Source organism: Anser cygnoides, chromosome 13 (genome assembly GCF_040182565.1).
Source record: "Anser cygnoides isolate HZ-2024a breed goose chromosome 13, Taihu_goose_T2T_genome, whole genome shotgun sequence".
Classification (NCBI taxonomy): domain Eukaryota; kingdom Metazoa; phylum Chordata; class Aves; order Anseriformes; family Anatidae; genus Anser; species Anser cygnoides.
This window is the reverse complement of record NC_089885.1, coordinates 3203300-3226407: the sequence shown is the minus strand read 5'-3', so window position 1 is coordinate 3226407 and position 23108 is coordinate 3203300. Positions and strand designations below refer to the sequence as shown.

The window sequence follows — 23108 nt, the reverse complement described above, 5'->3', positions numbered from 1 at the left end:
TGCCCTACAGCCCCGAGCACTCACAGGAAGCCTTTCCACCGCAGCCCCGCTACTTGCCCAGCAGGCAACCAGAACCATCATCCCTTAACCCAAGGCAAGAGCTCCCCAAGGACCTGTCAGCCTGCCAGTCGACACCAGAGTCAGTAAGGTGATCATACCTACTGTAACTACATCTCCAAATACAACATGAAAGAGGTACAAAAAGCAAGAGTTCGCAAAAGATGGAAAGAGATGAAAGCTTCATTCGGTATCGGTGAAGCATTTGGAAAAAAACTAAGGAATTTTCTAAGGATTTTCTTGCTTATTGTTTCTTGGAGATTCATTTGGTATACTATCATGTACATACACCACAGCTCTAAGTAAGGATTGTCCAAGTCTAGTTTCACAAAGCATCTTAATTCCCCAGGAAGCACTACAACATAAGTAATCTTCCTGTAAATTAATGGGGCATTTTAAAAGCAAGATTCACAGTGATAACAGCTAAGGTCAGTACTGGAATAAACAGGTTTTTTCCAACATGTTCAAGACATTTCAGCACAGAGCCCTAACAGATGTTTAGGGCATTTCAGCACAAAGCCTTAACAAAGGCAGACAATGGCAAAAAAAGGACTTATTAGGCTGTTTTTGGCTGAGCTTCACTTATCGCAAGGAAAGCTAAGACAATGGAAGGTAGGGTTTCCAGCAGAGCTGCAGTAGCAAAGCTTATCTAGCATACAGGGGGCCACATTTGACCACAGGAGAGGAGTTCTGCAGGGCTAACCATATGCCTCAAAGAAAAAATCATTTTGTAGACAGCTCTTTGACTAAGTGCTAGTCTAAGTGTTGTACGTAGATGTCTTTTACAGTGCCAGGAGAGGGAACATTGAAATTCAGCTCTGTCATTTTAATTCTCCTTAGAGAGATTAGGTAAAAGAAACAAAATACTGATGAGACTAAACTATTTTCTTACCCCCCCAAATGGGAGAAGGAGACAAGAAGAGAAATCCAACCACAGAAGTTGGAGCTGCAATAGCTGAGCCTTGAAGGGTATCGCTAAAGTCAGCTCAAATCCATAGCTTTAGAGTCCCTTTCTTCCTGACTCCTAAAACAGGCTTCAGGTTAAAAAAACACTATCAATATTACCTCTACATTTTTTTCCCTCTTGTTACATTATAGCAAAGTAACATATGTACACATACACTGTGCAAGACACCCTCCACAAAAGGAAACTCGTACTTTGAAGTTTGAAAAGAGAATACAAGTTACAGTTTTCAATGCTGCCATGCTGACAGTCTGAGAGATAGCTTCTTAAGGAGTTGCAACCAAAACACAGCAGCAGCTATCTTCACTGGAAGTAAACATGAGACCTCCTACTTACAATTGCATACAGTTACAATTAATTCTTGACTACAGGATGCACAAGTAGTTTTAAAGCACACTTCAGAGCACGGCTTTACTCTCACATAGTTACATTTAGACTCCTGGGATGATTCAGGTTGGAAGGGGCCTCAGGTCGGTATTTACCCCAGACTCCCCTTTGGAGCATAGGAACAGAGACACGGTTTCATAAACGAAAGACAAAATACAAGTGCCTTATTCAAGAATACTAAAGATGTCCATAGTACAGTTTAAGAATCAGACTTTTAGAGAAACTAAATTATCATCAAGTCAATGCTAAAATGGTTAATTTGCAATATAATTTCAAAATTATGTGACTGTGGAATAGCTCTTCACCCTAAAATTAAGAACATATCCCCCACATGCAGTATCCTAAATTTAGGACCATCTCCTTCACAAATTCTCCAAGAAAGATATAAACTCTGTGAGAAAAGCTTAAAACAAAAGTTATTTTACAATTAGTTTACAAGTATTGGAGTTTGCTTGTTTTTAAAACAGGACCTTTTCAGGACCTTACTTCAGCTCAGCTGCGTTCATGCTGTTGGTAAGTCCTTGGTACACTGAAGCTTTTCCTCTGCACACCACCCATCTGCAATTACATAACCAGGGCTTTCAGCAAGTTTCCTTTTCAGAAAGCTGCACTGCATCAGTGACACTTCATACTGTTTAATTGCATTGTTAACCTCCCACAGGAAGGTAAAAGATGCTTAAAACCATACTAGTACACCTCTTGAACAAATTTTTACACGTTCGGTGCTGTAAGCCACCTGCTCTTAGCATAGAAGCCTGAAGTTGACATTAGATAGCCAAAAACTGGGTAGAGCACCAGCTTAGAAGCACCCCCGTGAGTTCAAGTCCAGACAGCCTGATGCAACAGTCAGGCAAAAAGCGCTTTCATTCCCAGCAATTTGTCTGGTATTATTATTGGCGGAGGCTGCTTGGGCACGCTTGCGTAATGCTATTCCTCGAACGTGCAAGTGTTATCTAGATATCTTGTTAAGTGGTGATACGCAGGGGAGAGTTCACACAGTTGATGCCATTAGGGGAGAGTTTTCATTTAAGCGGAGGGAGGGTCAAAGTGCACCATACATCCTCATGGCCTGCAGAACGGCTTCCTCGCTGCACTTTGTCCCAGAGAGAAAATACGCCTGGTAATTTTGCCGGGGTGTTCTTTCTGATTTCAGTTGTTTTGTAAGACTGATAAGTCCCTGTGTGTTCAAGTAAAACTAAGAGCAGCTAACTGCATTATGGTAAGCACTACTGCTTATTCAGTGTAGAAAGATCACTGTAAATTTACATAACTGTTAAATAAACCAAGTAACACTTCATCCTAGGAAAGTTTCCCCTTCCTTCTTTGGAAGAAAAAGGGTATGTAGCTTAGATAATTGCTTACAGTGAGTAGATGAATCCATTCATAATGAGGAAATCACCAGAAAGTGCCTAAGCAGAGGCACCAGGAGCATGCTAGGAGTTTCTGCTGAACTATCAGTCTATTTCCATCATGTAGGAAAACTGAATAAGATCCATAACTACTTTTTATGCATGGCCACAAAAGACTAGATGTTACAGTCCGAAGGAGTATTGTTAGGTTTCATGCAGAATGCCTTGGATTTATTTGCATTTCAGTATACACCAGAGCACATCCTGAGATACAACTGTTACTGTGCATCTTCACAAGCCATGAAAGGTCAACAGCAAAACACATGACAAGTGACAAGTTACAAGTGTGAGGGCTTGAGCCTTGATGTTATGCAACAGTCTTGTGCACATCCTCGGAATTTCAGGATGAAATATTGTTTGAATTCCGCAGGCGAGCATCCATTCCATCCTGCTTTTCAAGACCTAGCTTTCATAACTACCAAGCCAGACAGTTACGAAATGCAACATAATGGTAGCCAATCCCATGAAAAATATTTGGGTCCAAGGGAAATGACTATCATTTACACATCAAGAATATTAAGTACAGTGTAATTAACTACATGAGATATATGCATATACTCATGTCAAACTGGAATAAAAAACGCAGGCAAAGAAAACAAGACATCACAAAAATTTTGGACAACTTCAGGGCAAACAAAGCCCATCTACACACACTAAACATCTAGGCCTTAACCATAAAGGTTCCCCTCCCCCCCCAGTAAAAGCTAATAAGCAGTCATTAACTTCAACAGAGTTTCATAGATTAACACAAATCAATAATCTAGTTCATCTCAATAATCTAGCTCATCTCCATTCTTTAACTAAAGAACTTCCACAATCGTAACTTAAGATCACTTCTCTATAGAGAAGGGTAAGCCTGCCAGGAGAGGGAAAAGCACTTTGCTTATAATAGAAGCTAGTTGACTTATATACATGTGTGGAATTATATAAGAAACACCAAGTCATTTAGGCAACAATATTGCCCCTTTGCATACATAAGCACTCGCATACTCTGATGACAGCAAATAAGTACCTTTCCTGTACTCCATGCACCACTGGCACCATATCCTACCCCTTTCCTCCTCCCACTCTGAAGTAACACTGGTCTGACTCCCAGCTACTTTTACGCTGCTAGCCAGCGCTTACATGCTTCACCCTACATCACTGCTCAGTCTGTACAAGTGCACTGCATGACCCATATCCTACTCACCAAGCTGAGTTTATGGCTTAAGGGCACTGGAAATCCAGTAATAAAACTGGAACAATTAAATTCATCCGTACTGAGTATGAGCTTCTGGTGGTTTTAAGTCATTGTCTCCATGGACAGATAACAGCAATGCTCTGTCACCTTGTACTTATCACTTAGCATAGATAGTCCTACAATCCAGAGCAAAGACATCATGATTTTTACATTTAAAATGTGTATGATAAGGTTGAATAAGCTCAGCTATTTTAGTCAGGACACCAGAATGACTTCAAATCATCCCACCAGGATTATCCTGTTGGGGTAGGGAAACCCAACATAAGGCCCCAAAACACTATTCACAAAGAGACTGTGTGTATTACGCATACTGCTATAACGTTAGTTCTACCTCTTCTGGCCATCAAGAGAGTAAAACACCGATCCAAATTGATACGGGTCAGCATAATTTAGCATTGTTACCATCATGGGAGATTCAAGGACATCAGAACACCAGAGTACTAAGAAACCAAAGAGTCAGCAGGATTTGTGTAAGTTGGGAACAGAGTTGCCTGTCTCTTTCTCCCATCCCCACTAGCCCTCAGGTCTTGAGTTAATCTCATCTCACTGTGGGGCAGTAAAACCCCAGGAGACTCATCCTAAAAGGAAGCCTATAGCACAAGGTGGCATTGAGATCCATGGACTCTACTATTTTGCTTTTTCCTTTCTTTTCTCTCGAGGCACAGGGCTGCCTACAGGGTCAGCCCAGCAGCATCCCCTTCCAGGACCCCACAGACTCCCACCACTCACACACACGCATCTCTGCTCCAGGGCTTTCCTAAAGGAGGGGGAAGAGGCCATATTTATGCACACAAACCCACCCCTCTTCAATCCCCACCTCCTAAACAGTGAAATCCTGCAGGTGGAACTGACCCAGTCCCTTCTTTAAGGGGTAAAAAGTGGGGAAATTTTATGGGAAATAGCCTGGGGCCCGGTGGCACTTCACACAGCATCAGAAGTAGCACCACAGGCAACACGAAGACAAGCAGCTCTCAAAAGCCGTAAGCACTGATAACACACTAGTATCACTTACGTTTGGGTACACTCCTGGGAAGAAGGAGGGGTGGAAGAGTAGAAGAGAGCATTACAGCCAATCTTTACTTTTTGGAAGGGCAAACGAAAGGTCTACAAAGTCTCACAGTAAAGGAATGCACTTCAAAGGAGCTCCAGACAAGTAGGATTTTGTCAGCTCTATCTACAAAACCACGCATGTAGTAGGGCCACAGCAGAGAGGTGCTTTACACCTCTCATTAGGACCGCTTTTCAACTGGGGAACAATCTGAAACATCAGAAACCTGAACTCATTTTCTCTTCCACATAAGCTTCAGAAAAGTTATCGCCCCGAGCAGTGGATTGTAAAAAGCAGATAGGAGCTGACGCACGCTGAAGCAGGAGCCCATTCCTTGCCCCATCCCTTGCCAGCAGCAGGTCCCTGGGAAGCACTTGACCAAGCAGCCGGTGCCTCCTGCCCCCAGGTCTGTGAGGGAAGGCGGGGTGGGCACCCCAGAGGCAGCACAGCGCCCTCCTCCTCCTCCTCCTCTCCCTTCTCTCCCCTACCAAGGGCGCCCAGCACCACCTGAGGAGCACCCCTGGGCCTTCGGGGCGCCCCCAGCCCTGCCGGAGGGGGGCGTCCGGCCTCCTTTGTCCCCCTACCTCCCGCACACGGCTCCCCCAATACCTCAGCCCCCCTCCGAGCCGGGTTCCAGTCAGCCTCCCACAGCGGGGAACCTTCAGGGGGACCCCAAAGCTCCCCCCCAGCGCCTGAGGAGAATCCAGGGGACGCCCCACACTCACCGCCGCCGCCGCCTCGTCCAGCCGCCAGCACCCCAAGAGCAGCACCACCAAGCACCCAGCGGCTGGGCTGCGACTTCGCCGCCGCAGCTCCATCCTCACAGCCGCCTCAGGAGGTCCGGGAGCGGGCGTGAGGCGCGAGCATAGCCCGGCGGGGGTTGCACGGCTCGCTCCGAGCAGCACCCCCCTAGCACCCCACCGCCACCCGCCCCTCTGCCGCGTTCGCCCGCTCCTCCCGGCTCAAGTCCTCCCGGGACTACTTGCCCGCCCCGCGAGATTCATCCGCACGACAGGCGGCCCCCAGCGCGTCTGTGGGAAGGGGCCGCTCCGCGCTGAGTAGAGGGGGCCGTGACTCCCCGCCCGCCGCTCCCCGCCCGCCCTTCGCGCTTCGGGCGTCGGGGTTTTGGCGGAACGGAGGGCGGGAGCCTTTTGCCTCTCCCCGCTGCCTCGTCTGGCGGCCGTCGAACCCCGGACTATTTTCCGCGGCGGAGGCAGCGGGGTGTGAGAGGTTCGACGGCGGAGGGGGCCGCTGGCGGTGCCGGGTCCGCACCTCAGGAGTGGGCGGGCGGCGGGGTTGGGTGGGGGTTTGTGCGGCGGCTGAGTTCCCCTCACCTCAGGTGCGACGTCTTGGCTGTGGCCGCGCAAACTGCGCTGTTCGCGCACTGCAGGGACGAGGAGGTGACCGAGAGGCGGCTGGGAGGGGGAGACCCACCGTTCCCTGAGCCGCGCAGGGCGTCCTTCCCTTCCTCTGGCGGCATGGGCTGCGCTGGGTGAGTGCTGGGGCGCGGTGGCCCCTTCGCTCCCCTTTCCCTTCCTTCCCCGGCCCTGCCGTGACCCTGTCTGTCCTCTCGCTTCCCCTCAGGCTGCTGTGGGTGCTGCTGCTGCTTGTCTGCCTGGGCATGGAGCCGGCGAGCGGGGTAAGTGAGTGGCGCCCGAGCTGGTAGCTGTGCTCTCTGCCCCCGTCCCCCTCGGACTTCTCCTCATGTAGCTTTTTTGGGGTGGTGGACAACAAGTACAGGCGCTTTCTGCCCCCTTTCCTGACCCATACACCGCCCCCGTCTCCTTAGGGCCGACTGCTGCAAGCCCCCGGGTCCCTGCCCCCAGGGGCTGCTCCCCGACCCCTCCTAGCTGAGGGGGGAAATGAAGGGTTAATTAACGTTTAAACAGCTTGACGAGGGATCGTGGCTTCTTACACATTCACTGCTTTCATTTTTTTGGTCTCATAATTTTCTGTAACTGGGGTGTTTAAGTAGTTAGCCCACTCGGCTGCAGCGACTGAAAGAGTCCTTTGGAGAACCTGTACCATGAATCAAGCGTGCAAGTGGTGTACAGCCAGCTCAAAACAATCTCCGTGTTGTATTGTCATGGAAATGAAGGCTGCACAATGTCCTTTAGTCTTTGTAGTCCCGATTTCACCACGCATAACCTACAATGAATTAATGTAAGTGGTCGGTATAATATGTTTTGCGAATGTTTATTTAAATTCTTCTTCTAACAGGCTTCTAACAAAAACAGTTTAAAACACGAGCTCTTGATTTCTTAGCCAATGTTTTCCTAGTGCTTTTGCTACTCTTTTGATTAAACTTTTAAGGACTTAAATTCCTCCTGTACAACTGGCAAGAAGTCTCTTGAAAAGGCTTTAATAGCAGAGGAGTTTATATTTTTTATAAATATGAAAGACTCGCTTCTGCCTTTCACTTTTTATAATCAATTGGACTGGTAGAATTTCACTACCCTGATCAGGTGGTAGTTACAGGCTTTAATCTTCCCAAAGATTAAAAGATTAGACAACGTGCAAAGCTGTGGGAGTTACTTTTCATGTGTTTTTTTTTCCTTCAACAAAACCAACAACTGTTCTTCTGAGTGTTCTTAATGCTGTGGAATCTACGTGGAAACACAGCACATGTTTTCAAAGCTTTTTGAAACAAAAATGGCAAGCCATATTTTGTGGTTCTTTTTATAAATTCATGCAGTATGTTAGTGAAATTATTCTTGATGGATGTAACCAACATCCGTTTTTTAATTATCTGTTCCAGGTTCGCTTTATACCTGTCGGAAAGCGCAACCTTCAAGCAGTCAGACTTTTGCTTCTAGATATGTTTTGTTGCATGCAAAGGGACTTTGTCAATGGAAGTTCTATTGAAATGAGTAAGATGAATATCTGCATGCCGTTTCTAAGTCCTCCTGGCAGTTCTCTGCATAGTTAGAAAACAAACAAGATCTTTGTTTTTGTGTGAGCAGTCTACAGGTATCAAAAAGATTCAGAAAGAGGTCCCTAAAACATCTAGTTTTAGTACTTTATATGTCTAAGCGGTTAATGCACTTAATTACCGTTATTAAAAAGCTGGCAAACATGCTCAACAGGAAAGATAGACAACTGTGTTTTTGTCATCTTTTCAGATAGAGCAGTGGGTAATTGACTTTCTTGTACCACTGAATTAAAAAAAAATTGAAAAATCACCACCACCAACAAAAAAAACCAGCCACACCCTAACACCTTCCAGCATGAAGACCTTAAGAGAAAATGCCAAATTGAAATTGGTTTTGCAGTAGGCAGAGCTTTTTTGTGAAAAGAAGAATCTCTGTAAGGTTACTGAATAGTCCTCAGCTGTGTGATTTGAAGTGACTGGGTGTTGTGAAGTACAATGTTAATAGAATGCAGTTAAAGCTTTGGGTTAATAAAGAACAATAGCTTCCCAAAGGCTACTCAAAGAGATGGTCAACAGTTGAAGCACTTCTTGTTGAAGGTGGTGTGATGTGTAACTTTGTTCACCTTCTCTTCATTTAATCTGATTTCAATAACCTGTCTGTTGCAAACCTCACAACTATTGCACCGATTTGTTGAGCGTTCTTCCAGAATATTTCTGTGAACGAGGCTAGGCAGCGGCTGATACGTCAGGCCAACATCCTGCATAAAGTTGCATCAAAGATGGCTTTGGCTCAGAAGTCTCGATTACAAGTTATTCATCCCTTTCTAAGAATGGGATTTAAAAGTGTATCATATTTATTTTCTCAGCTTGTACTTATTTTTCCTGGGTATAAATTATGTTGTGTTGAATGGCAGTACAAAATTAGGCCTATAATGCAATCTAAGTTTTCTTGAACCAAATGATGAAAATATAAATGACTGTTATCCTTGTGGTTACTTTGCAAGAGAGGGTTACCTTGTTTGTAGGCTACTTTCTGGGAGTGACCTAAGAATTTCCCTTTACAGCTGTCAGTTGAAGTCACCTCAGAAGCTATGCCTCATTCGAGTTTTCAATCTTTTATTATTAGTATTTTACACTGATCGTGTATCAGGAGTGTCAGTGCAAGAAATTGCGTAAGTATAAACCAGAAAGGCAGTACTTTCATTGCACTCCGAGGCAAATGGCAAGAATTGGTCCAGAGCTGGAGGGAGTATGACAAAACATTGGAACAATCCTTGTGGCAGGTGTTCGCCTCAGCTAATCACTGACTGCTAATGGGGCTTTTTCAGGGCAAAATGCAGCTTTTAGAAGAGGGACTTCAAAGAGGATAATCAGAGTTTTGCTGATGCTTTGGGGATGTCCTCCTATAAACGTGGTTGAGGATGGGATAAAGATGGTTACAATGACCACGGATAGCCTCTTGCAGTGAAATTTGACATTCTCATCTCTTTACAAGGCTCTCAGAGGTGCTTCATGGTATCAGTAGTTCTAGGAATTGTTCTGTGCCCACCTGAGAGCATACCTGGTATACAGGTGAGATGATAACTCCTTGTTTATGTCCTTTATCTTACTGTTCAGCTAGTTGAGCACATTTGGAATATGGGCCAGTATTGATGTGACGTCCTAAGTAACTACTTATTGTTGGAGAGCTTCTTCTGGAGCAGTTGAGCTTTCAGACAGAGCTCAGTTGGCTTTTACTTCGTGAGTCTGGACTTCATGTACTATTGCTACTCCTCCAAATCTTTTTCCTTTTTTTTTTTTTCTTCTTGATAATAAATGTGCAGATTAACTAGAGATATTCTCTTTTCAAGTGCTTAATGTCTTTTTTCAGCAATGCATTTAGCACATTTGGAAGTATACAAGTAAGGAAAAAAAAACCAAACCCTACGTGATAAAACCAGTTCTGGGCAGTCTGCTCTATTTTGAGTAACTAAAGCTCACTGGTTTATGGCAAGCTAGTCCAGGTGATCTTGTTTCTTTTTTCTCTTAACATACCCCAGGTTTTCTGTGCATTTATTTATGGTACAAGTGTTTCTTGATATCTTTTAATTTAATATGTACTAGATGGGTTTAACTGAACCAAACTCATTTTCAGTGGCCTCACACCAAAGATAAATTTTGTCTTGGAGGTCTGTATGCCGGGGGGGGGAATAGCTGTTTAATTATGGATATCTAAAAACAGAGTTACCGCTCTCATCATTCCACTTTCTACAATTCAGTTTCTGGAAATGTGATCTTATCCATTAAGATCTGTTTTAAAAGTTCTTTTTTCCTCATTTCTTTGTTCTTTTGATCACCATTTATAGGTATGTGACCCTCCTGAAGACTCACTTTTTACAGCTATAATGTCTTTACATAGCTTTGACCTTTGTAAAGAAAGAAGTAATGTCTGATAAAATTGCTCATGTAAGGAAGGATTCTAGAAATTCAAGAAATAATGTAAAATGCAATTTTGATCTTGTAAACCTCTCAATTTGCTTACTAGGCAAGGCAGCTTCTTATTTGTAAGGACGCGTGGGTGCAGAGGCACTTGTTTGGCAAAGATGCGTACTGCATTGAGAGTGGTCGTGTTGGAAAGGTCGAATTTTAATAGCAGTAAGTCTGCTAATCCTTGGTTCTGTAGAAAAATAATGAGAATTATTTTTATCTGAAGCATAAAAATATACAAGGGAGACAAAATTGCTAATTGTGTAGCCTTTGCCAACACATGTCAAATTTTATGGAAAATTTCACTTAATGCTGAATATCCCCTTCTCTCCTATCTAAACAAAGACTGGTTTATTTGCTGAATGTCTTCTGGGTGCTAAAGATAACTGAGCATAAAACATGGCATTTTATTTCTTACTCGAACATTGGATCAGGTTGCAGCAGTTAAGAAACGAGGTAAGGTGTGTGGTTGTGTTCTGAAGAGATCTTTTTCATGTTGTTATCTGTTTAAGGTGGTGGCTGCCTTTTGCGTAGGTGTGAGAGGCAGCATGTGACTTAAGAAGCTTATTTCCCCTGGGGCAGGCCAGCTTTAGTGCCAGCCCTAGCGTTCCCCTGCCTGAAGGACCGGTGCTGTGTTGGTGTCCCTCAGGTAGGGACAATTCGTGGTGGGGTCTCTGTCCTGTCTCCAGCCTCACAGCAGGGATGCTCTCAAGGTAAGTACAGGTCTGGTACCTTACTCCATCCTAATTCTTCCTGAGGGAACTACAGTAATGTGCTTCCAGATGTTTTGAGAATGTACAAATTACAAAAAGTTGTGGTACTAAGAGGGCTGTGGCTTGCAAATCCATAAGTGTCCAAGGTCTCACCTCCACCTCACCGTAGTGTTTCATAGTCACGCTCCACTTGCATACACACAGATGCTCCTAGAGGAGAGCTGGTGACTCCCTGACTCGTAGAGGGAGAAAATTCTTTCCCCCAGAACCCCAGAGATGCAGCATCTATTCAGGCAGGGTTGCCGAGCTATCACCAGCCGCTGGTATTTAATCAGACAAGTTTTCAACCCATAGGAAGCCGCTGTGCTTTTTGAAAAGGGTGTGATCAATCCAAAGGCTGCTCACTATTCATACAGATGCTCTGCATTATTTCTTCAAGTACTTTTGCTGCTGCTGAGTTCTGACTGCTATGTTATATCCACTCAGTCTCTTGTCAGGTGGAGTTCTGGCTACGTGCAGGGAAATACGACCTGTGTTCTGGTTTTTGAACTTCTTTGAAGATGAACTTGGAAGAGAGAGAACTCAAAATGCTACAAAGCTAGTGATTCTGTGTTGGTGCTGAGGAAACAAGTATATTTCAGAGATGCTAGATAGTTTTAAGCTTTCTTCAGTGCCTTTTATGAAATTATAAATTCCTTTAGGGCATGTACCTGAAAGTAATAAAATGAAGGTACTTTTTCTGTTAAAAAATAACAAAAATTGGTGTTCTTATTTTGTAGAGTGAGATGTCATGGTGTTTCGAGGTGACCGAACCAGCCCCATCCTGTTCCCTTAGTCTCTGCTCACTTGGTTACCTTGGTATTGAGAGGATCAGTGCGGTGAAATTGGACTTGCTTCAGTCCACTGAGATGTCAGTAGCAGCTGTGCTCTGAGTTTGCCTTATGATTCACTTACCAGTCTGTTTTCTCCTGTTTAGCTGGAACCTACTGTACTTTGTGTTTCCAGCCCTTGCCTCAACGTGCTCTTAAGCTCCTCTGCCTTTCTAGCTCTCCTTTGTGTCTTAGCCGAGGGAGCTGCCAGTATGACTCCTGGCAGTAATCTTTCCGTGCTTTTTCTGATGCCTCGCTCTTTGCAGCGGTGAGGACGTGTCAGTGCCTGTTACCTAGGAATCTCTGCACGCATTTGCTTCAGAAGCTTGCACCTAGTGTTTGCTGCTTTGCCCATTAGTAATAGGAACAAACGATCCCATCCTTGACAGAAACATTGGCAAGACTTCAGTGTGACGTATACCGCAGGTAAAGTCATCTACGTATTGCATCTGGACTAATCGTGAACTAGCCAGAAAAGGTAATACATCAGTTGAGGTTTCTGTAAGAACTAAATGTGTTTTTTGCCTTTCCTTCAACTCTGTGTGCGTCATCTTCCCGTTTCCATAGGAGGGGAAAGAGCTTGGAGGCAAGGTAGCAACAACAACCTTAAAAGTTTCTTTGGCTGGCAGAGAGATCAAGACCTGTCACTTTCTAGAAAGTAATCAGATTGGATGAAATGTTTGTACAGAGTGAGCTGAAAGACATCTGCATAAACACATTTATAAGTGTTAGAAGGGGTTGATTTTGATCTAGAAAGCAGAGGAGAGGAAAATGAGAGTGCAGTTAAAGAAAGGATGGACTTAGAAATGTTCCTATGCTTCTTAAAAGTACTCCATAAATGCTGTATGTCAATGAAACATAAAATAACTGTCCTACTACTTTTCCTCCTGGCATCATTTTTAAAGCTCTAAATAGTGATAAGTTTATGCTTTGCCTTTTCCAAACTTTTTTTAATTACTGCATGCACTTTGCCTGTTCACATTGCACCAAATGGTTGTTTGAATCATTAAAGGTATTATTTCCTATTAAGAAAGGTTTTGCTCTCACACGTAGAAAGACCGTCTCTCTGTAGACATGAAATGAGGTGTAGCTCTAAAAAGGAGGTTTAAACCAAGAAGTGTTTCTTTAGAAAACGATACAATTACAAAAGGGATGATGAATCTGTTGCTCTTAATACTTTACTTTTAAGTTAATGCTTAGAATTTATAGCCTGGCAAGTCAATTTTCCAGAAATGCGTATATATACGTATCTCATTACGGTAACGAAGTTAAATAGATTCATTGACACAATGAGTAATTACTTGACAGTCCCAAAGAGGTACAGGACCTTGAAGTTGTAATAGCTCTCCTCATATCGGTCGAAATTTTGCTGTGGAATACGTAGAAATCACTTACTCTGTAAAATACACACATTTTAAAAGCAATTTGGAATTATTGTGATTGCTATAGTGGGAACACATCAAAACAATAGGAAGGTGAATCATTATACTGTACTTTGATGATTAAACCTATTCACAGAGCAGGGTGTAACTGCGCTAGAAGAACATAGCCTGCAGGAGCAAAAACATTTGGCAAAAAACAAGCTTGTAAAATTAAGAATTTATAGGAGTCTTCAGACTTTTCCATAAAAGGAGCCCGTAGGCTTCCAGCCTTAGCCCTTCATGTGAGATTCGAGACTATCACAAAATGTGTGCGAAGGGCTTGAAAAGTTGGAGCATTATCTGTAAAATTAATGTATTTGTAAATATTTTCTAAGTAGAAGCGTGGATTTGGCTGGAAAGCCTGGTTGGCAAGTCCTGCATTGCATTGCGTGGCGTACAGAACATACTGACTCCTTCCTACTGCAGGAAAGGATCGAAGTGTGCTGAGTCCCGAGCTTGTGGTCATGGCTGGTGGCCTGCAGTAAGCCACAAGTGCGCAAAGTAAGGTGCTTTATTTCCAGCTTCCTTTTGAAATACACAAGCTTTTACTTTGATTCACTAGGGGAATAGGTGTAACAAAAATGAGTTGTTTTCCATTTAACATTTTTTTTAAATCTATTTTAATCTGAAATGCAGTTTTATGACCTCTCTCTTTTTGTAAGCTTTATGTGATCATTTTTGATAAGGAGTAGTAGTGCATTTTCAACCTAATACAGTAGTTTGGGCTTAAAGTGGAAATTGCCCGTGAGATCTCCTCTTGCAGATGGTATGAAGCTTTTTGCTGTCACTGGGGAAGGTGTAAGGTGTAAACTTAACAAAAAGAGAGAAAAGATGCTAATAGAGTGGTGAAGAGAAGAAGCTCTCAAGCCACTCCTGTTGGAGAAGTAGAGCATTGTAGCTGCTGGAGCAAGTACCAGCTCCTGAGCCTGCTTTTACTCTAAGTAGATACAGGAAATATTCTTTAAACTCCACAGAGTTTTGAAGTTAAAAGAGTTGGTGACCATAAACAGAATACTTTGGATGGTCTCTTCAAGGTAGTGATTATATGGTTTGCTCTGTGGTACTCTTAACAACCTTAATCTCTGTGAATCTATAATCTTGTTAGGATTAAACTGAAATCTGACTAGATAATTAGAGTGAGCTCCGAACTGTGGTTTGACCTAATACCTCTCTGGGGAGCAATTTCCATGTTAATGTATTGGCCCTGAAGCATGGGGAGCGCTGAGAACCCTCAGCAGGGTCTCTGGGAACTGAGGGCCTCCTGTTCCTCAGGTAAGCTGCAGAAAACCACCTGAGGCTTTGCAGAGGCTGCTCATCACAGGCTGTACAAACTGGGCTCTAGGTCGGAGAGTTTTTAATGTCACTGTGCTCATATTCCATTGAACGTAAAAATGCGTTTGCGGACCCTCCAGAGTGATGAGACTCGCAGGATAGCCTGAATCCTGAAATGAACGTGCCTGTTAAACTATGTAGTCAGTTTTATACCTTTTCTAGGGTTCTTTTATCATGGACATTCATTTGACCCTATTTGACTCTTTCTCTTACATAAATACAAAGTAGTATGTTGCAGTTTTAACTTTTAAATACATAACCACTGTTTATGTTACTGTATTGTCTTTCACCCCTGGTTTTGAGTGCTTTGCAGATGTCCTTCCACAGTGTCTGGCCATGTTGTTTTGTGGCAGATTAAATAGTGGTATTGCTCCTTTCCTAGTGCGAAGAAAGCTTTGCCCCAGATCAAATGGCCAGTCAGTAGTGGGGCTGGATTGTGGCTCCTTGTTCTCTGCTCCGGCATGAGATGTGAACATGTGATGTGAACAGATGTTAGAGCTGGGAAATGCAAAACAGCACTTTGCATAATGAACCCAGGTCTATTATGGAGCTTTGCTGCTTTGAACTGTCCCAGGATAATTGGTAGCCCTTTGTATGCCCTAAGGGTCTCCTATAAATGGGAAGTCTTGGACTGTCTGCCTTTGGAGCTGTGGAAGGGTTGAACCCCTAACCAGTAAGGCACAGAAATGTAATCAGTTGTTTGTGGCTATTTAAAGATCCTCTGTCCAGCTGAATCTTACTCTATGTGCTAGCACGATACTGTGAGGTTTCCAAAGAGGCCTGGCTGGTTTTTATCTTTCAGCCTCACGCTGCCCAGCCAAGTTCTGCATGTCCCAGAGGAGTGGCACGGACTGACAACCAGCTAGTTGGTCTCAGCTCTGGTCTGGCAGGGATACAGTAGTGTTGGTTAATGCTTAGATCAGATCTTACTATGACTCTTTAACTCTATTCAAGGATGCTTTATGAAACAGCAAACTGAAATGTTTGCCAAGCATTTTAGATAGAAATAAACTAGGACTACATCACTTTTTTTTTTTTAAATGTTTTTTTCCCCCAGACATAAATCTGATTCATAAAACAATAGCTGTTGAGCATATTTCAGGCAACTTTTTAATTTCAAAGCTCAGTAATAAGAATTTAATAATTCTCATGCTGAGCTCTTAATAGAATAATTCTGTAGCTGGCTGTAGCTCTTCAGATCCTTCTCCCCTTTTTGTTACCTTCTAGCTCGTGAAACAAAGGAGAAGAAAAATGCCTTTTTTATTTTTAAGTTGCCGTCCAGATCTAGAATGACTTGATATTTTTTCCTGCACAGAAGACTGTCAGCCCAGTGATTTTTGTGCGGTGATACTGGTCACAGATTTTGCTGGGATAATATATCCCTGAATTTACCAGACACTAGTTTTGCTGAGGTAGTTGGATACATGTTCTCTGCATGGTAAGTGTTCCGTGGGTAAGAATAACCAGACAAAATACAACCCAGCATCCCATCCATCAAGATGCACGCTAATAATTTCCATTAAAGAAATTCCTGTGAGAAAGTAATTTTCCTCCTCTTCATTCCGGTATCATGAGCTCACACACAGGAGGGCAGAGGGGTACCGGGTTTCGGGCCTGAATTCCTTTGCTGGAGGAATGTGCAGCGAGACGCAGGTACAGGCTAGCTCCACGACATACTTGTTCGGAGGGGCCCTTCCGCAGCCCTGCAGCTCGCAGATTTACAGTGCTTTTTTATCTGCAGGTTTGTGTAAAGAGAAGGTGACGGCGGGGTTAGTCTTTACAAAGACTGTTGTGAGTTTACTTTTCAGATAATGGGAATTGTTTCCTTTTACTTTGTTACAGGTAGGCAGTAAAAGCGTATTGTAGGAGGATATGAATCCAATAAAAGCTGTGGATGTGGCAAGAAAGGCAGAGACAACAAGAAAGACTACGTTAGAGAGTATGTAAGTGTATATGCTGTTGTGTTTAGCTGAAGTCAGTGAGGATCCAGCACACACCTTACGCAGTATCTCATCGAGAGCCTTATTGAACTTATTATACTCAGGTTTGTTTTGGAATTTATTTAGTGTCTGGCACGAGTGTTCCTTATTTTCTAATATAGAGAGTGTCGGCTGCATCCTATGCTTGGTTATTTAGTTATTACCTTGTGCTGTATCACAGTAACACTAGTATCAAATTATATCTAGAAAACATTGCAGAAGAGAATTAAAACGCTGCCCTCAAACAAGTTCATTGTAACACTGGCAAAGGAAAGTAATTCTAATTCTGTTGGAAGCCAGATTCTTTCTGTAAGGTGAAACTGCTGCAGTACATCCAAATACTTTGTGGAGTTGTGAAATTCACTATACTGCTTGGTTTGTATCTGCCACAGCCTCTGTTCTCCATAAGCCTGAAATTATTGATTCCTGCCTGATGGTATAAAGAAGCTGTAGCAGGGGACTGACCTCTGCCAGCTATTTTATGCCGGGACAGGAAGGCATTCCGCAGATAACGCGGGAGGCATCGGTTGTGCCATAAGGAATCAGGAAAACTGGGCTCTGTTTTCAGCATTGCTTGATGAATGATTTCAGACAACTTTCTTACCCACTCCCTATCATGGAGCATGTTTAGGGCTATGTGTAAAATGATTGTACATACTCCTGGTGCTTTGTATGTCTGTTTATCAAGGTTTGTGCTGAAAGGGGTTAGAAAAAGGGAAAATATACTTTCATGTCATTGTAGTAGAAAAAACTGGCCTAAGGGAAAGTCTGCTTTAACCTTAGGACAGGTAACTGTTGGTAATATTGGAAGCAATTTAGTGCTTTGGGTTTTGGTTGTATGCTTGCTTATTTTTTTCCTCAAGTTTCCTGAGATGACACAAGTACTTTGCTTTCTTGATTTGTCATGAATAATCAACCAGCTTCTAACACGTATGAATGGAGAATAATGACAATCACAAACAAAACAGCTATTTCATTTTAAAAAATAGAGAAAAAAAATGTTTTAATTCCACAAAACTAAAAGTTTTACCCAAATCTTGTACTTTTCTGTACTATATACCACTGAGGTCCATGGGGATGGTTAAAAATGAGGATTAGATAAAAACCTAGCCTGTACCAAACAAGTGGCATCAGTGTAAAGCAACAGAACGAAGTTGGTGTTACTTCAACTTATAAAGGCAAACTGTAAATAAAAACATATTTTATATTATCTAGGGACTTGTGGGATGCCAGCTCTTTTAAAGGATTACAAGAGGGCTGGAATTAGTGCTGTTAAGGTTTTATTGAATCTTAATTGTACTAGCCTTAGAATGCTGTGCTTTTAACAATAATACATGTGATTTTTTTCCTGAAGGGTTGAAAAAAAATCATGCCCATCTCAAGAAATCCTGCAGAGTTTCCAACTTTCATTTTTATTGCAAGATTTAAGAAAACTAATTGTTACAGATATTGGAATCATGTAAAGATGAGAACAACCGTTCTTATTTAAAATAAAATCTCACCTTCTGGCCCTAAATATTGGATAAAAATTGAGGGAAACAAAATGGTCCTAAAAGTATCATATTTTCTTTCCTAGCCTTTAAGCCAGGTGCTTGACTGTGGGGGATTGTTGTGCAACATCTGGATGTTTGACCTGAGCAGCATCGCGGCGATCAGAAGGTTTCCCCATGACTGGGCTATCTCAGACCTGCCAGCTGTGGGATTTCTTGGGTCTGTGTGCAGAACGGTTGGCACTGGTGTGCTGCTGGAGCTGGGATCTCTGACAGGCTGGAGGGAGGACTGACATAGGGCTGGACTGAAGAGCAAAAAACAGATAATCATACTTTTCTGGCCTGCAGGACCGGCTGCGTCACTTATATCATATTTGATGCATGCTGGACACACTTAAGTGTTGAGAACAAAGTTCAGCCTTTAAAGAGACACTGACTGATTGTGTTCTCTTTATTTTTATTTTATTTTTGTGAAGTGTCTGTGGAGGCACTCAAGTTTGTGGGAGGAGAAAGGCTGTCAAAAGGAGCGAGAGAGGCCTGCGGTGCAGGTGCCAGAAATCCTGTTCACTGCTGCTGGTATCAGGCAGGAGGCTGTGCCCTGTCATGGGTGCATGTGTCTGAGAGAAAGGAAGGCAATATTTATTGGCAATTCCTCATTAAACCCATTATGTTCCTTTTTGTGGTTTTATGTAGACTTTGCTGCAAACTTCTACACCTCCAACACAACAAACGCAGGGCGTTTCCTTCAACGTGAGACAAGGAATATTGCTGTAGCTGGTTTAAATCTAAATAAGTTAGACAACTTATACCTTAGTATAAGGTAATTTATCTAACTAAATTAAATAACTTCCTAGCCCATCTCTTATTTCCCTTTTGTGCCATTGTGCAAGCCTGTGTGCTTGAAAAGTAATCCACTTAAAACGTGTTTTCAGTTACGCTTTCTATACTATTTGTTAGCAAAGGTCTTAAAGCCTAAATTCATTTGGAAAAAAAAATCCTTTAAGACCCTTCTCAGGCCAGCACCTTTGGCTGAAATTTGATATCAATTAATTTAACCTTGTTTGCTACACCCGTGGTGTGTAAGCTGCCATTGTTAGGGCACCTTTGCAAAATGTGAAATGAAATATTTTCTTTTGACTTCACAGCTCATAGATAAGTGAATGCTCATGTAACCTTTTGTTTGGTTTTCTATGGAATTTAATTTACAAACTTTGCTGGAAAATAACCTTTTGCCCTTTTTAATGTATTCTGTACCACAGGAATCTGTAGGGTGTCAGGATGTACAATGTACAACCCCTGTTCTTCAGTTCCTAGTTGTTATTTGCCCCTGGGAGGGATTTTAGGAAGTTAATGCTTGGATCAGCTCATAGGTTGTACTTTTAGGTCTAGTTATATTTCTCCCACTGCAATTTATATCAGTCCTGGTCTGTGGGATTAACGTGGGAATATAGATAGCTGTGACTTTTGTTTTCTCATGGTTAAGAGAAGGAAATGTTGTGCTTATCAGAAGTCCCAAGCATGTAATTTTATTGAGATTTTACGTTTTGAAGAGACCCTTCAGATAGCACTTATGTCCACTTTGTTAAAAATGTGTGATGTTTAAAAATCACTGCAAGGAATAATTTGTTCTGAAATGTCAGTTTGTAGAGTTGTGAGCCTCCTCACGTTTTTATTACTACCTCTGTAATGCTGGCACCTGTGAATTTAGGTCAGCAGATATGACCCTGTTGTACCCTTGTACACGAGAAGTCCGAATTGAAATACAATCCCTACTCCAAAAATTTGCAACCCACCAGATGCATGCAAAACCTAACCAAAAAAAAAAAAAAAAAGGAAAAAAGAAAAGGAAATATTGCTCAGCAAGGGGCAGTCTCATCCCACCAAGTGCAGAATTGCACTGCTGCTGTTTAAGATGCTGTATATGCAGAGCTTTCCCTGATATTTCTTCTGATCACTAAGGGTAGCTCCTCTGCCTCTTAAAACATAGAGACAACCTGAGCTAAATGTTTTACCTGGGTATAGATGTGGAGGTTCAAGCCTGATTTCAATTTAAAATCACATATTGCAGGAGGAAGGTGCTGGTAAATAGCTAGCTGTGTAAAGTCCTGAAAACAATTGTCACTTCTTGAGAAACTGTTCTTTCTCCTCAGCCTGACAACAAAGTAGCAGCAGGACCTGTGAGCTCAGAGCACAGCTGTGCTTTATGTTGCTGGCATGTAAATAGAGACAGTAAATAAAGGACCTTTCTGCAACAGTATTTTATTGTTAAGCTGATCGTTGGTGTGACAGCTCAGATCATAAATCTTTTGAGTCAGCGATCAGTGATCCAAAGGGATCGTTCTGATTTCCTTTCTTGCAACAGCACAAGTATTGGTCTTCCAGAAAACATCAAATTATTTCATATAAACAGGAGAAATGTTCCCGTGTGCGGCCAAAATATACAGGAAACCTGCTCAAGCCAGAAAATACATCTCGGTGTTCACCCTGGGGACAATACACATGCCTCTTACAAATAAAGAAATTAATTAGGGTCATAATCCTTGGGTAAGATTAATATTAAAGTATCCAAAACTATTATACTTGAATCAAGTAAAAATGCATGTGGGTGTATGTTTATATACAGCTATTGCTTAGTTTTGACCTCTTGGAAATCTCAAATGGCAGTAAGAGCAGGTCAAAATAGTTTTCAGGGTACATTTGACATCATATCCAGATTAATTATCCAATATCCCTTCCTAACTTTTTAAGTCTCTGGAAGAAGGTTGAATGGGATATTTACCCAATCTGGTTTTGAGCTAATTTACCCATTTAACTGACATGGGACTCCAGGAATGACCATTTACAACCAGTGTCCTTTCCATGGCCGATGAAGAATGGAAAGGGTCAAGGTGGAGCACCAAGGCCAGATAACTGACAGAGGAACATAAATGCATTCCTCTGACATGAAGATCCTAGATGCTCTAACAAACCCTCTTGTAAGCTGGCATGTGGATGCAGCAGTATCTGAGATATCAGCAGAAAAGGGTGCAGATTGGTATGTGGTACTGCTGTTCTGTTCTTTTTTCTTGCCGTGATGCACAAGTAGCTCTAAAGGATTTCATCCCTGTGAGCTATTTCCATGGTCCCATTACAGAGCGTGAAGCCTCTCTGCATTCCATCACTCTGTGGAATGAGGATTGCTGATAGTTTTTCAGGTAGCACAACCTAATACTGACATTTTCAGGTAGTAAATAGATGAAGGCAGTGTCATGTAGGACTGTATATTAGATTCGTGCAGTGTTAGTGTTTTGTAGCACACCAGTAAACATTGCACAGCATCTCTGGATGGGCAGAAGGATATACGACTTATCTTGAAACAGCAAGGAATTTTAAGAAGGCCAAATATAATTGTTTGTGTTGGAATATGACCAGGACGCAGTGTCTAATAACCCCCATAAATCTAGTTTCCTAATGGTCACCAGGTGCCAGGACCTCTGTTTTTTTATCTCCTCCGAAACAAAGGGTAAGTCATCAGAACCCCTGATAGCTCAGGACAGACTGAGATAAATGCTTCCTGCGAATTCCCAGCCCTGCCTGTTCTATCACTCAAGTTGCTGTGGAAGCTTCTTATGACAACACTGTTGTGCTGAGATTGGGATTTCTGAAGGGTTAGGTGCAAAAGGTTGCAGCTTTCCTGTGAGATATATACATTCCGTCATGTCAAGGCAAGGCTTGTGGTGATTATTGTCATAACAAAGACAAAATAAATCTAAACACATTTCTCTAAAATACTTTTAAAAATATTTGATTTCTCCCCCAGGAATAAGTTAATGGTCAGTCTTTAAGCTATGAGGATTTGTGCTCAGTGACGAATTTAGGAGTTTTTGAGCCAGAATTGGTGAGAAATCGTCTTGCTGCTAGTAATTTCACGCGGAGATTTCGTGGGTGACTTTTCACTACGTCTTTTCTTCTTTTCATGAGCCTTCTTTTGCCTTTTGTTTTACCTTTAAGAAAATCAAATAGTTGGCCATGTGCAAGAAAATTCAAGTGTTTGATGAAGCCTTCTTCAGAAGGCCTAATTCTGGAATGTTTTGTAGTCTGTGTATTTGTTGGCCTACATAAATACATAAACAATAATGTTCCTTCTCCAGGCTGTTATCCCACTGCGTTGATGTGTGACACCTGCACTCAGGAGCTTGGCAAACAGGCCGTAGAATAATTTTCCAGACTTTAAGTCAGTAAGGGTATTTAATATTAAAAAATATATTGATTTCTCTCCCCTCTTAGGTTTGATAATGATTCTATTACATTCTAACAAGAGGATAAAAACTATCTTGTTCAAGTTTTTCAACTGAAAACCAAGAAACATTTCCCTTTTAATAGTCATTCCTCGGAAAGAGAATCACCGTGTATTGTTTTTGTTTTCTGTATTTCTATAGCTATATAGATACATGTAAAATACAAAACCAACTGTGTTTAAGACAGAACTGTATGGTGTTACAGTTATGAAGAAATGTTGTGCTGCCTAGGACCAAGCTACCCTTGACTATAAAGAAAAATTGTGAACTCTCCTTCTTGAATGTTGTGTGACCAGAAACAAATGTTAGTCTTCTTAGACGCTAGCTGGCATTTAAAAGAAGGATGAACAGTGACTGTAGGTCCCTTAGTGAGCAGCTGGTTTTGTCTCTTCAGCCATTACAATGACCTGTAAATACAGGAGCTGGCCATGTACGTATCTTCCAGTTAAATAAGTAGAAATTTTCTCTGTGTCCACTATTTTGAACTACCCCTTAAATTCCTTGTTGTGTCACATGTCTTTGTTAACAAGGCTTGGAGAGTCACCCCAAAACCAAAGCCTGCTATCTCTCTCCTCTTCAGTGGT

The 23108-nt window shown here is 42.3% G+C and overlaps 2 protein-coding genes across 3 annotated transcripts in view; one reads left to right on the top strand and one right to left on the bottom strand.

Annotated features, from left to right (window-relative positions):
* The window catches only part of COL4A5 (collagen type IV alpha 5 chain), an 83158-nt gene extending 77049 nt beyond the window's left edge, over positions 1 to 6109 (bottom strand). Inside the window, exon 1 of the mRNA XM_048070762.2 lies at positions 5831 to 6109. Within this exon, the coding sequence (XP_047926719.2) occupies positions 5831 to 5923 (93 nt within the window). The 5' untranslated portion in view covers positions 5924 to 6109. The remainder of the gene's footprint in view (positions 1 to 5830) is intronic.
* Positions 6103 to 23108, top strand: part of COL4A6 (collagen type IV alpha 6 chain) — a 130374-nt gene continuing 113368 nt past the window's right edge. The window contains exons 1-3 of one of the 2 annotated variants that reach the window (XM_067004888.1): positions 6103 to 6335; positions 6445 to 6597; positions 6690 to 6744. In XM_067004888.1, coding sequence (XP_066860989.1) covers positions 6584 to 6597; positions 6690 to 6744 — 69 coding nt within the window. In that variant the 5' untranslated portion in view covers positions 6103 to 6335; positions 6445 to 6583. Of the gene's footprint in view, positions 6370 to 6444; positions 6598 to 6689; positions 6745 to 23108 lie in introns of both variants that reach the window. The other variant, XM_048070766.2, reaches the window with a different exon arrangement.